This window comes from Buceros rhinoceros, unplaced genomic scaffold (genome assembly GCF_000710305.1).
Source record: "Buceros rhinoceros silvestris isolate BGI_N320 unplaced genomic scaffold, ASM71030v1 scaffold9457, whole genome shotgun sequence".
Taxonomy (NCBI): domain Eukaryota; kingdom Metazoa; phylum Chordata; class Aves; order Bucerotiformes; family Bucerotidae; genus Buceros; species Buceros rhinoceros.
In genome coordinates this window covers 17,093-29,526 of record NW_010422751.1, presented here as the reverse complement: position 1 = coordinate 29,526, position 12,434 = coordinate 17,093, and the positions used below count along the sequence as shown (strand labels likewise).

Below are 12,434 nucleotides of genomic sequence, written 5' to 3'. Positions count from 1 at the left end.
GTCTGGCTGATTTAATAGGTGTTGCTTCATTTTCTCTGGATACTCTGTCAGTGCTAGTTGGAAATCCAGTTGTGAATGTTTACTTTCCAAATACATTGCAGGGTGAGAATAAAAGGGAGTATGTAATTCCTTTCACTAAGTTTTGGCTAAAACACAACTTAGATTTTGTACCTTCAATAACATTCCTTGCCCTCTGAAATCGTACATGTTAAACAGCCACTCCTTCATGGTTTTGGGAGTTACCACCATTTGATGCCACGTGAGGCATAACATACTTCAGTGTTTCATTATTTAGGGAAAAGTGAATCAGTAAAATCAACCTAGAAAGAGATCCTATAGCACTAAAAATGCACCAAATTTGGTTTGAAGGACATTATGCGCATGATCTAAACCTTTGCAAGCTATCTTAACCGAGAGCCATGATTCTCACTTTTTGCCTTCCATTGTATGAATTTCCATTTGCAGGTAGGGTCAATCACAAGCTCCATCCTCCATCAATGATTAGTTCATTACCAGTCACGTAGGCAGACTGAAATTACATGAAAAGTAACAATAATTTTAACTAATTTTTCATGGCTATTAATCACAGGAAACACCTTTTAAATTAAAACCACCTGCTTCATTTTTTATACAAACACTTTTTTGTTTTACAAAAATATCTAAATAAGCAGAATATAAACAAACTTAGAAATGGAAACCTTTCAGCTAACTCAGGGAGCAAAAGTATTATTAGAGGCATGAAGATAGGAATACATCCTGAGTGTAAAATTCAAATAAGGTAGACTTCAGATATCTTACCTGCCAGAACAACACCTTACACTATGATGTTTTTAGCTCTGTTCAGCTAAGAAGAATCTGATCAGGTCAGCCAATAGTTATAAGGGACCAACTGAAAATTTAGATCGTGGAGGCAGTGAGGTCAGTAACTGAGCTGTTGACATTTTTCTCTCTGTCAGTACTAAAGCATGCTAGAATATATTGGAAAACTGAAAAAAACTAGTAGCTTTAAGGAAACACTGAAACCAAGATGAAAATGATAAACATATTACTGATAGATAGCAACATTAAGACAGAATTACTTGTAAAGTATTGCGTTATGCTCAGTAGGACTTCTGGACGAATCCAGAGGAATCCAGTCCAATTTTAGATTCACAGTATATTCACAGCATCTGAAATAACCTTGATGTGTTATGCTTATTAGGGCCAGTGGTATTTGCAGTGGTTACTAAGAGTTTGGTGTAGAACAACCATCCGTGGGTCTATTGTTTTCCTTAAGCTGAAAGGGTAGATTCACTCTGAGCATTAGCCCTTCTAGCTAAAATCTCCAGCAGTTCTATGCAAATATTTGCTCTTGAATAGTGAGGGTAGGTGATGACTACTAATTGTACCTCTTTAAATCATGATCTAGACATGGTACAAACTGGGAAAAGCAGACAAGCCCATTTCTGCTGTCATTCAGGATGGTCTGGAGTCAGTCAATTTGCTCAGACGACATGGAACCACCAGGCCGTGGTACCAAATACGTAATACCTTAACCGCTGTCAACTTTCAGAGTACTTGTTGCGTCATAGGGTTGAACTCACAAAAATAAAACAACAGATTATCTTTTACTAATAATCCAGCCTCAAGACAATATAAATCCTTCTAAAACAAATTCTCCTTATTGTGAAGCAGCGAAGTAGCAAGGGATTCTGTGACAGGAAATTTTATTGTTCCACACTTACTTCATCGGAGGCCAAGTACACAAAGAGATGGGCCACTTCTTCAGCAGTAGCCATCCTACCAGTCTTCTGTCTGGCTAGAAAGTCTTTCAATGCCTATATACACACAAGAACATTTAGAATATCAAAAATAAAACCCAACTATTTTAATCTGATTAGTATGACATGTACAAAGCAATACTGGGAACAGGCCATAAGTTGTAACTTCCTTTAGTACCCTGAGTAGGGAATTTATGCTAGGAAGAGAAATTAGAAGATTAACCGTGGTATGAATTTCAGGGTGAAAAATAGTAGGAGACTGCACCTAAATCTCTGGTTCCAGAATAAAGCCAGCGTAAGTCCTTCTTCCTTCGGTGGCAGATATTCCCAGGCCCTTCAAGTGAGGGCTCACAGCTATCTAGACAGTATGGTTAAGCATCCCAAATAATTTTGAAATGCATAGGCCAGAATACCTTTTCTGTTGTGGTTTTGCACTAGTTTATGCCTGCCACATGCCACAGTAGAAAATGCCTTCTACTTTTGCACTAGATTCTGTAACCAATGGTTGCAAATACTTCCACAGGTGACAGACCCTCTGCATTCACTAAGGAATAGTATCCTTCTGAGGCATTTTAAGACTTCTGTCTTGAGTACCCACTGGCCAAACTACTGTCAAAGGAGGCACTACTGTTACATTATCATGGCTACTCTGAAACAGGGGACATTCTTAAACGTGGGCAGAAGTGCTACTATATGTTCATTTTAGTTTTAAGGACATGAATCATACTAATAAATTGCTTTCTCACCTGTTCTGGGTTAGGCCGGGCTTGGATTCTTTCCTGTAAAGACGGTGTGTCAACTGTCCCTAAGCAAAATTATAAATTCAATGTTAAAAATTGACTGCATCAACAATCGCAACAAAAAAAATGCAGCTCTTTGGTCCTATTTGTGTGTCTTGACACTTATGCATAACTTCATTATATGATTCAGGAGAAAGACTGAAAAACTGTCAACATAGCATAGGATTCTAAATTTCAGCACAGGGCAAGACTTTGAGAATGAAATTCTTTGCAGCTAGTTAAACAATGGCTAGTCTGTTAGCTAACCCTTGCCTGCTTCTAACTTCAGTAAACATTCAAATACTGTGTAATGCACATATAGTGTGCATGTGCTGGGTAACAACCTTTACTATAAAAGCAACTTTTCTATTTTAAATCTAGAAATGTTTCAAGCACGTCCTGTTCTTTTTGGTGGCTGGTAACTTTAGATGCCACTTGCAAGTCTTAAAATAATGTTAAAATAACTAAATTGGGCCTTCTAGTATCTGCTTCTCATTCACAAAATAACGTAAGAATACCTACCAGGACATACGCAGTTGCATCTGATGCCTTGTTCAATGAAATCAGCAGCCACAGACTTCGTCAGACCAATAACTGCTGCCTTTGAAGTACTATACACACATCTGTTCACAACTCCTGACAGAAGGACAGTGTAAAGGAAGTGTAGAAGCATGTTAAAAAAACAAACAAAAACCCAAAGAAACAGACAGCTCCAAGTGCGTTCGATATGCACCTGCTTCATAAAGGCGAGCTGACTAGAATACTGATGGACAGAATTCTACTCAGGCATACACCAGAGCAAAGCACACAAACTTTAAATAGGAGTTTGAGAAGTAGCCTAGAAAAGTTAACAAAGCAAACAAAGATTTAGGAACAGCAGAGACCCATCTGTTCAGTCCCAAGGTTTCCTTGGGAAGCATAGCTATGGCACTAAGGTAACTCTCATTTCTTCATCGTTTCTCTGAAGAACACGTAGTAAGATATTACTGGAAGTAATTCCTCTTTAGCTAACACAAACTAGTAAAGAGGATGCTACAGAGCATTCCGGGGACAGAGCCACAAGCTCACAGGCAAGAATCTTAGTGTTTCTCCAATTTCCCATCTGTATCCTTGCGTGTATGTACAAGTAACGTGTTCACTTTTTTTAAACTGCATTTCTCCACAAGACTGACAGTGCCGTCTAAATTCAAAGTTCTGAAATATTTATTTTGCATTCCCATAAATTTAAAGATTTGTATAAGAATCTCTTTAGCACGCTACTGACCTTTAATGCTGGATGCCACGGAAGACATATTTATAATATTTCCAGATTTCTGTTTAAGCATCTGCAAGAGAATACTTACATTATTAAAATCAAACTGTTTTGTCATCTGCAGGTCCACCAAACAGCCCATAACAACCCACAGAACAGCCCTACATGCAGTATACAAGGTAACGAGTAGGTGCTTACCTCTTGTTGATCTATTGCCTGAATTAGTGAAGCAGAATATGAAGTTCTCACTAGGTTATCCTAAAGTCATCTCAGGGTTGAAGACTATTACAGAAAAGAATTTTTTTCCTAGATAGCCCCCTCTGAATCATTGTCCTCTTGTCACCACAGTAAGTCACCCTACACAAACATCTGCCCATGCCATCTACCAATGCACTAATTCACTTCTCCATTGCTTTGGAGAAGACTCCAACATAGCTCTCTAGCGCCTTTGAATAGTAGTTAAATTTCTTTACATTATAACCTTTTTAGACGTCTCAAAACCTGAGATGCCTGAAGTTGTTATACGAGTCTGTGAAGAACAGATAAGAAAAAAAACCCGCAAAACCCCAAAAACCAAATAAACAAAAAGGACTGGAACAACACTGAAAAGAGCAGTCATCATCCAGTTGTGGTGACAGCTTCCACTTCTGGCCTTTGCTTTTACAGGAATACAAACACCACAAATTTTTGGGATCTCAAACGCAGTTGTTACATAAAACACAAGTGTCCTCAAGCTGCTAGACTGTCTAATTGGATTGTTGTTCTCATATAACCAGCACATTGGCATTAGTGGCACTGAATTGTTTGACAAGATAGCTTCCAGATTTGCACAAAGTTCATATTAATACAGATCTTTTATAAATATTTTGTAGCAGGAGTATTGGGCAGCTGTGTGCTATAGTATAATATGGTAGCACTGTATTGCAATGGCTCCCTCACTGCTCTGCATTTGAAAAATTTTAGTTAGAATTACATTGGTCAAAACCCCTGACTAAATCTTCTCCACCGTATTCTTTAGATAGATCACCTACCTGAAAGTTTACATAATGCAAAGAATGATTTAGAGTAGGATTGCTCCTACCTAAGAGCCTCCCCTATACAACGCTGCATAGTTGCCTTTTTATCTCAAACCCCGTGCTGTCACAGTGGCAACAGCTTAGACCTCCCACACTTCAAACACTATGCAGCAGAGCCTAGAGTGTCACGGGCAGCCAAGCCTTACCTTAGGAAGGAATGTCTTGATCATTAGATACATGCTGCGAACATTGAGGTTCATGGTGAAGTCCCAGTCTTGCTCTTTACACTCCAGAATGGTTCCATGATGAACAAACCTAGAATAAGTGCATGAAGTGAATTACTGTCTGTGATTTACATTTCTATGACTTTTAATGCATATTTTTCCATTGCTCTTTTGTAATAGCTAACCCTTCCAACTTTGAAAAGGAGGGGCAAGAGCTCTTTTGGAGCAAGCAAGCAACAGTGTATTTCTCTTCTGATGAGTATCAGGGAGACAAGACAGATCACAAAGCAATGTTTGGTAATAGGTAAATTAAAGGAGATAAGAGCACAGGCAGATCATCAACCTTGCTCACTTTTGTTCCAGATGGGCCAAAGGAACCCCTATAGGACACCCACAGAGTGGGGAAAACATAAGTTCCAGAGCCATTCTACCTTGGCCTGAGTAACACAGGTGTGCACCAAAAGTTCAGTGTTGATGACATTTTATATTAAAGATATAAAACACATTAAAACCAAAAGAAACAAAATGCATTTAAATAAAAGAAGTTACTTCTGGAGGACAAGGAAAACTGACAAAAGAAGTAGGATCAAATGGAAGCTGGTTACCCTGCAATGTTACAGAGGACATCAATCCTTTCAATCTCCTTGGCCAGATTTTCTATCTGCTCCTTTTTGGTGACATCCAGAACCCGTATTTGAATGCCTAGAAGAACATTGTATTAATTTCAGTGTATTTGGCTAAGGACCAGCAGGGGTTTTTTCTCCTGAAGTGCTGAGGACTGCATTTACAACTGAAGTCAGTGGCTTGCCAGGAACAGTCCTCTCTCAGTGGTTCACCACCACATCATGGAGACTCCCTGAGTAAGAGCTACACTTAATGATTAAAATAGCACAATAGGTCAGTCAGGACAGCAATAGGCAGCGTGACATGCTATTTAAAATTTCAGAAGGGAATTAAAACGAGATCAACTGATTTGGTTTTCATATAGCATCACACAAGCAGAGGAGCTAACATCTTTTACCACAAAAAAATTACAGAGCCTGTATAATCATGACAAGTTTTCACGCCCGCTACTATAAAATAATAATTGCTTGAAATTAGTTCCATGTGTCACATATACTCACAATCAAATTACATACCATCTCATCTCTCCACGTGTAGTCGTTAATATGATTAATCAGCTTTATACTATTTAATTAGTGAGAAAGAGTGATTTTGCGTAAGCTAATAACTTATATAACCTGAAATGGTGGTACAGCCACAATAATAGGAATGAAGAGGAGATGTAACAAACTGATGGCTTCTTCATATTTTTAAACTAGCCTTTGTAATGATTATTTTTTTGCAATTGTTTGTTTATAGTAAAACAAAAGAGGGCTGGAAACATGTTGTTTTTCACTATAAGCTTCTATGTATTTCAGCCTCTGACAGCTGTCACTGTCAGTGTCTACAGCACTGGCTGTGCCTGTGCCATATCTTCAGGCAAGCCACTGATAACAAAAACCCCAACCCTTCTGTTTAGAGAAGTTATCTTTGAAAGACTAGAAACATAATTACTGCAAAACAAGGCCAGGCTCAATTCTTCCATACACTTTGCAGTTGAATCAGCCCCTCTAACAGAACTGCTTTAGGGCCAACCACTACCATGCCATCCACTGGCCAGAAGCAAGAAGAACAAAGTAAAGGAACTTCTCTTCCAGATGAGCTGTACCCTATGATATGATATAATCTATGAGATGCTTTACGTTACATAAGTAGCTTTCAGTAAACTAACACAGCTAGCTTCTCTCACCCACGTCAAGGCTGAATCCTTACTGCAGAATAGGCATGTTTCATGATGCACTTCACCTGCAACTTCTTTCCATACTGCATGTAAAGATTGAGCTGTGCCCATTCTCAAATACATGAACTTTTCATCCAAAGGAAATGGAATCACAGAATGGTAGGTCTTAGAAGGGATCTCTGGAGGTCATCTAGTCCAACCCCCCTGCTAAAGCAGGTTCATGTAGAGCTGGATGCACAGAATCACATCCAGGCAGGTTTTGAAAGTCTCCAAAGAAGGAGGCTCCACAGTCTCTCTGGGCAGCCTGTTCCAGTGCTCTGTCACCATCAAAGTAAAGATTTTTTTCTTTCTCATTTTTTCTCCCTTTGCTGGACTCTCTCCAGTAGTTCCTTGTCTCTCTTAAACTGGGGAGCCCAGAACTGGACACAGTACTCCAGATGTCGCCTCGCTAGGGCAGAGTAGATGGGGAGGAGAAACCCCCCTTGACCTTGTTGGCCACACTCTTCTTAATGCACCCCAGGAAAACATTGGCCTTCTAGACTACAAGGGCACACTGCTCACTCATGGTTAACTTGTCCACCAGGACTCCAAGGACCTTCTCTGCAGAGCTGCTGTCCAGCAGGTCAACCCCAAATCTATGCTGGTGCCTGGGTTTATCCCTTCCCAGGTATAGGACTCTACACTTGCCCTTGCTGAATCCAGCATACACGATTCTCTGAAATATTGTAAGGCTGTCCATAAAGCATCTGAGTGATGTCTAAATTACAAGAGAATTTGGTTTGAAATGAAAAGAAACCTCTTTATTTTGAAGCCAAACTGACAAGTCCACGGACAGGCTTCATACGCCTTAGTTAAATGATACAGACACTTTTGAAGAGATTTGTGTATAATGATGCAATTAGACTACAGGCTAGTGATTAACATCAGCACTAGAATTACCTCTCCTGGATAAAATTCAAAAACCAAAATGTGCCAAGCCTTGATAAATTATAGTTTAACTAATCATACGTCAAAAGGATGGAAATGACTCTGAGAATATGGAAAATTACCCCTTTCCTTTCCCTTGCTAGTGAACACAATAGCAGAGAGAAAAAAATGCATGGTTCAAGATGTAACACTTCTCCTAAACGTCTTCAGAATGAACCTAAAGTTCCTAAAGAATTAAAGGTGAATGCTTGTGGTGAACTTCAGTCAGAAGAGACCAACATTCACTTTAAAAGCTGTACCAGAGAAAAGAGTTTTTGCATATTTGACTGTCACCCTGTAACAGGAATTAAATCCACTCCCATCAAATTAAGTTGGAAGCGTTGAGTTGTAAAATATATCCACGTCTGATATTTAATTTCAAGATTGAAAAAAAAAAAATGTTTCAAACATACGATGTCCCATACTTGTGTAACTTATGATTAAGAAACACAGCTATGCAAAACCTGCTCCTTGAAGTATGTCCCTGTGATATCTTCAGGTCAGAGCATCGTACAAACAGAATAGGCTTATCTAGCGTTGGTGGAATTAGTTTCTGAAGACATATGAACTCTACGAGAAAGCCATCCTTTTGATGCATTCCTTAGTACATGGAAATGCAGGACACTGAAGGTACTTTTTGTATAGCTGGATGTGAGTTCTTGTGATCAGAGAAAAGCATTCCATGCCTTTTTAGAGTGATACGTTTGACAATTAGCCTAGTGATCTCAAAAGGTAACTGAAATGGGTGACACTCTAGGAAGCAGAATCAGCTGCTTCTTTGACAAGGGAAACTCAAAAGTTATTTCACATGCCTGGAATGATATGGTCTGATATGCTGATGGTGCAGTATTTTACATGCTAAACCTGCCATTCCAAACCACAGAATAAAGCAATGGCAACATCTAAAAAGTGAGTCTAGATATTTTCCACTTTTTCTGGCCCTTTGAAGTTTGCCTTATCCCCAGATTTTATTCCAGCCAGGCTACAACATAACTTGAAAGAGCTTAACTAATGCCTACTCTAAGACATTTACCTGGATATTTCTGCAGCTCTTGCAGCTTAGACTCATCGATGTCTGTAGCAATGACTTTGGCTCCTTCTTTAGCAAAAGCCTGAGGAATACCAGAGAAGCAGTTTATATTTAGATATTTCTGTTCTTACCAGAATTAAAGTCTGTTTTCTTCTCATTTCCTTTTTGGCTTGAAATGTAAGTCAGCTGAAGGCAGCTGATCTCTCACTTTTCATTCTGGCACGTCAGGGAATAATGGACATCAACTACCACACATCCTGGGGACAATGAAGTAACCATACGTGTTATAAGACAGATCTAAGAGCTTTTCCTTAGAGCAAGGAACCCATAAATAGAGTATAAGAACAGTAATTAGACTAAGATAACTGGTACTATTATTGCCCATATTAGCTGCATATGCACTAGCAAGCACTAAACATAGAGCTAGAATTATCTGTACTGTTGGATTTAAACAAAGTTAGGCAATTTGACAGGTAAAAGCACGAGTCCTAGAAAAGGAATAGTGCTATATAAACTTTATGAAAATCCCGTGCATCTAAATCACTGAAGTAGAGCAATATCAAAAGAAGAATGATTTTTCTTCGATACTTAACCAGATACGTTCCTACATTCTTAATGCTCTCCTCAAAACCTGCTTTCTTTGCATTCTGATTACAGATAAATCAACACCTACACTAACAAAGTAACCTCCATGTCAAAAGCATCCTGACATCTCAGACTGTAGCCCCTAGTATTTAAAATAAGTGTCTCAAATGCCCCTTAAGAGGACAGTGGCATTAAACATGCCAGCCTTCTGTGGCTTGTTGGGTATTTACAAAGCAAAATCATCAGGAAACTTACTCCTTGGACTGAGTGTTTTGTTGTAAGTGCTAAGATCAGCAATCTTCTGCATTTTTAAGTGCATGCAGGAGAAACTAACTTATCTGGCAAAAATCCTACTTACAGGAGCTTTTCCTGGCTTGCTGATTCCCTCACGGAGGTACTGAGATAACTCTACTAGTTTCTCTATCTGCTGTGGAAGAAGGAAGTAGCAGGGGAAGAACTGGTCAAAAGGAATTAAAAAGTAACCAGAAAGTTAATGCATATATTGAATTCTGTTTAACAGTAATTAAGTTTTTTAAAGGATTTCTCACAGTTGTTCAGAGCAAACAATCTTGTAGCTGTGCTGTAGGTATCATGTAGACTTGGTTACATCAACTATCAACATAGACAAAATATCCTGGCCTTACTGTAGGGGATTTTTGCAGTATCCAGCCTTATAACAGGAAATATTCCCTCTATCCTCCTTATCTTCTCCCAGAACAAAGCAGCAGAGATATTGGATTAAAGGTACAGAGAGTACTAACCACATGTTGTTAGAAAAGCAGTGGCATCTGTTCACAAATCTTGCTCTTATCCTTGCCTAACGTCATCGCTCAGAGCTGAAGTCTTTCAGAAATTCAAACAGCACAAAGCACGGATGGTACAGTGTAGTCATTATATTATCCTCTGAAATTTTCAGCGGGTAGTTCTGCCTTCATCTATGGTTATTAATTCAGGAACTTGTTTGGCACAGGTGTCACTGAACAAGCTAGCATTAGAGACCTAGCTTAGGTACAGGAGAACAAACATTTCCCAACTTACTATAGCAGCTGCTCGTCCAATACCCTGTGCTGCTGCAGAGAGCAGTATTATCTTCCCATCAAGCCGACCCATCTTCTGTCTGCGCAGGTCAGCAGTACGTCACAGAATCTTTGAGGCAACAACACTCCCTGGATATCAGATGCAAACTGATTCAAAAAGCTAGACATTGTGAGAAAGAAACAAGGAATGTTGTTCTTGTATGATAGGAACCTGATAAGGTAAATGGGAGGTAGTCTTGTGAGACAAGAAAGAAGCCAGAGAGCAAAAAACAGAGAGGAAGAGCCAGATAACGGGCCAGAAGACCTTGAATGTGTCAAACTGGGGCTGCTCAGGATGGATGGGTCTTTGGGAGCAGCACTGCCCTTGCTTAATAGGCTGTTGAATATTACTTTCTCCTCCTAGGGGAGGTATAAACTCGTAATAATGAACATGTGACGCATCAAGTAGCATGATCCAATGTTAGCTGTAACATATGATGGGTGTGTTGGGTTAGTCTGTAAATCTTGGAGTACCCAGCCAATGGGGAAACAAGGGAGGAACTTTGCGGCCGGGAATAGGGTATAAAACTTCATGTATTGCTTTGGCAAATCGTGCCTACTAGCTAGGCACCCGCTCTTGCAAGAATGTAATAAAACCAAGTGCTTCATTGTGGAGTCTGACCTGAGTCTCCTTCGCTAGGCTTTCGCTCCTACAACATGATTCAGAGTACCTCTGCCATCAAATTGTATCACAGATTGTGAGTGTACGACACTGTCATTCAGGGTTCTGAGGGAGGGACTGTCTCAACCTTCACTCACCACCACCCCCCCCCAACTAAGATCCTCAAAAAGATCAAAAGGCATCTGAGCTCAAAGCCAAGCTATATTATAACAGAAACCAGACTTTGTTTATATTTAAACAGAAGAAAGGTCAAGATGAAACAGAAGTACAATAGCTTGTAATTTAGTGCTTCCACTGCCCACTACATTCTTAGAAAGCAGGTCTGTCTTCTACTCCTCTCAAGCTACAAACTCATCAACTTCTTTGACTGCAATAAATTCCACACAATAGCCCAGCTTTGGTATCTGCTCGGAATTGTCCTAGGAATCTTGCAGCACAGCAGATTCCCAGCTCCGAGACAGGAGGGTGGGGGTGGGAATGGAGCTTTGTCTCTCACGGTGCTTTCTCTGAGGGAACTACTGAGCATCCTTGGGGCAACTGGTAGGAAACCTTTATGAGGTTCTACCTCACTGTGTGTAGTAGCAAAAAGGCAGAAGATAACCCTCCTCTGCCCATGCACACACCTTGTAATGCTGCATTACATTTCAATAAATACAGCATGTAAAGTTGCAGCCAAACAGTAAAAGCAAATGCCATCCTCCCACTTTTACAGATTCAAAAGTTTCCACGAGGATTTTCGGATAAGGACTAAACTACTTAGTGTGACATTTCTAAGAACTGCCTAAATATTAAGGTCACTGTGTTCCAGTCAGTGTGATATCTGGTGTTAACTGGGATCCCAGTAAGCAAAACTTTCTGCACTTTCATAAACAAATTGTACTCTGTGAATTATGTAACTATGAGCATAGAAAGGTGTCCCAAGACTCTGAAGTCTTTAACTAGATACATGAATCCAACAAAAGGAGTGCTTCACTGAAGTTAAGATGCCATAATCTCCCCTAAATTAGCAGCCAACACTATCATCTAGACATGCTCAAATCTATGCTGTGACTCAGATTAGAGTAAAATTTAGCATCCTACATCTTAAACCAGATTATTAATTTCTCAGATTTCGACCAGAAATTCTCTCTGTTTTCAGCAGCTTTTCCAGACAAAAGTTGCTGCAAAACTGATGTTTCCCTAAAGGTTACAGATTCAAATCCGAAGACTTCTGAAGCAGTTTAACTGAAAAAAAATCGTTCTACTATAGAAAACATAATCTCTTTTGATTTAAAGTCAAACTGAGATACAGATCACGTTTCAAGACATTTAAATACTTCACTGTAGGTTTCCCCACCCATA

At 39.5% G+C, this 12,434-nt stretch overlaps 1 protein-coding gene across 1 annotated transcript; it reads right to left on the bottom strand.

The window, feature by feature from the left end:
• Window positions 1-321: 321 nt before the first annotated feature.
• On the bottom strand, window positions 322-10,505 carry BDH2 (3-hydroxybutyrate dehydrogenase, type 2). The gene is made up of 9 exons (XM_010140163.1): window positions 10,434-10,505; window positions 8,814-8,892; window positions 5,637-5,733; window positions 5,014-5,122; window positions 3,804-3,864; window positions 3,062-3,175; window positions 2,507-2,565; window positions 1,725-1,817; window positions 322-529 (listed from the first exon to the last, which is right to left on the bottom strand). Exons 1-9 carry the CDS (start codon window positions 10,503-10,505, stop codon window positions 476-478), a joined length of 738 nt encoding a protein of 245 aa, XP_010138465.1. The 3' UTR covers window positions 322-475.
• Window positions 10,506-12,434: the final 1,929 nt, after the last annotated feature.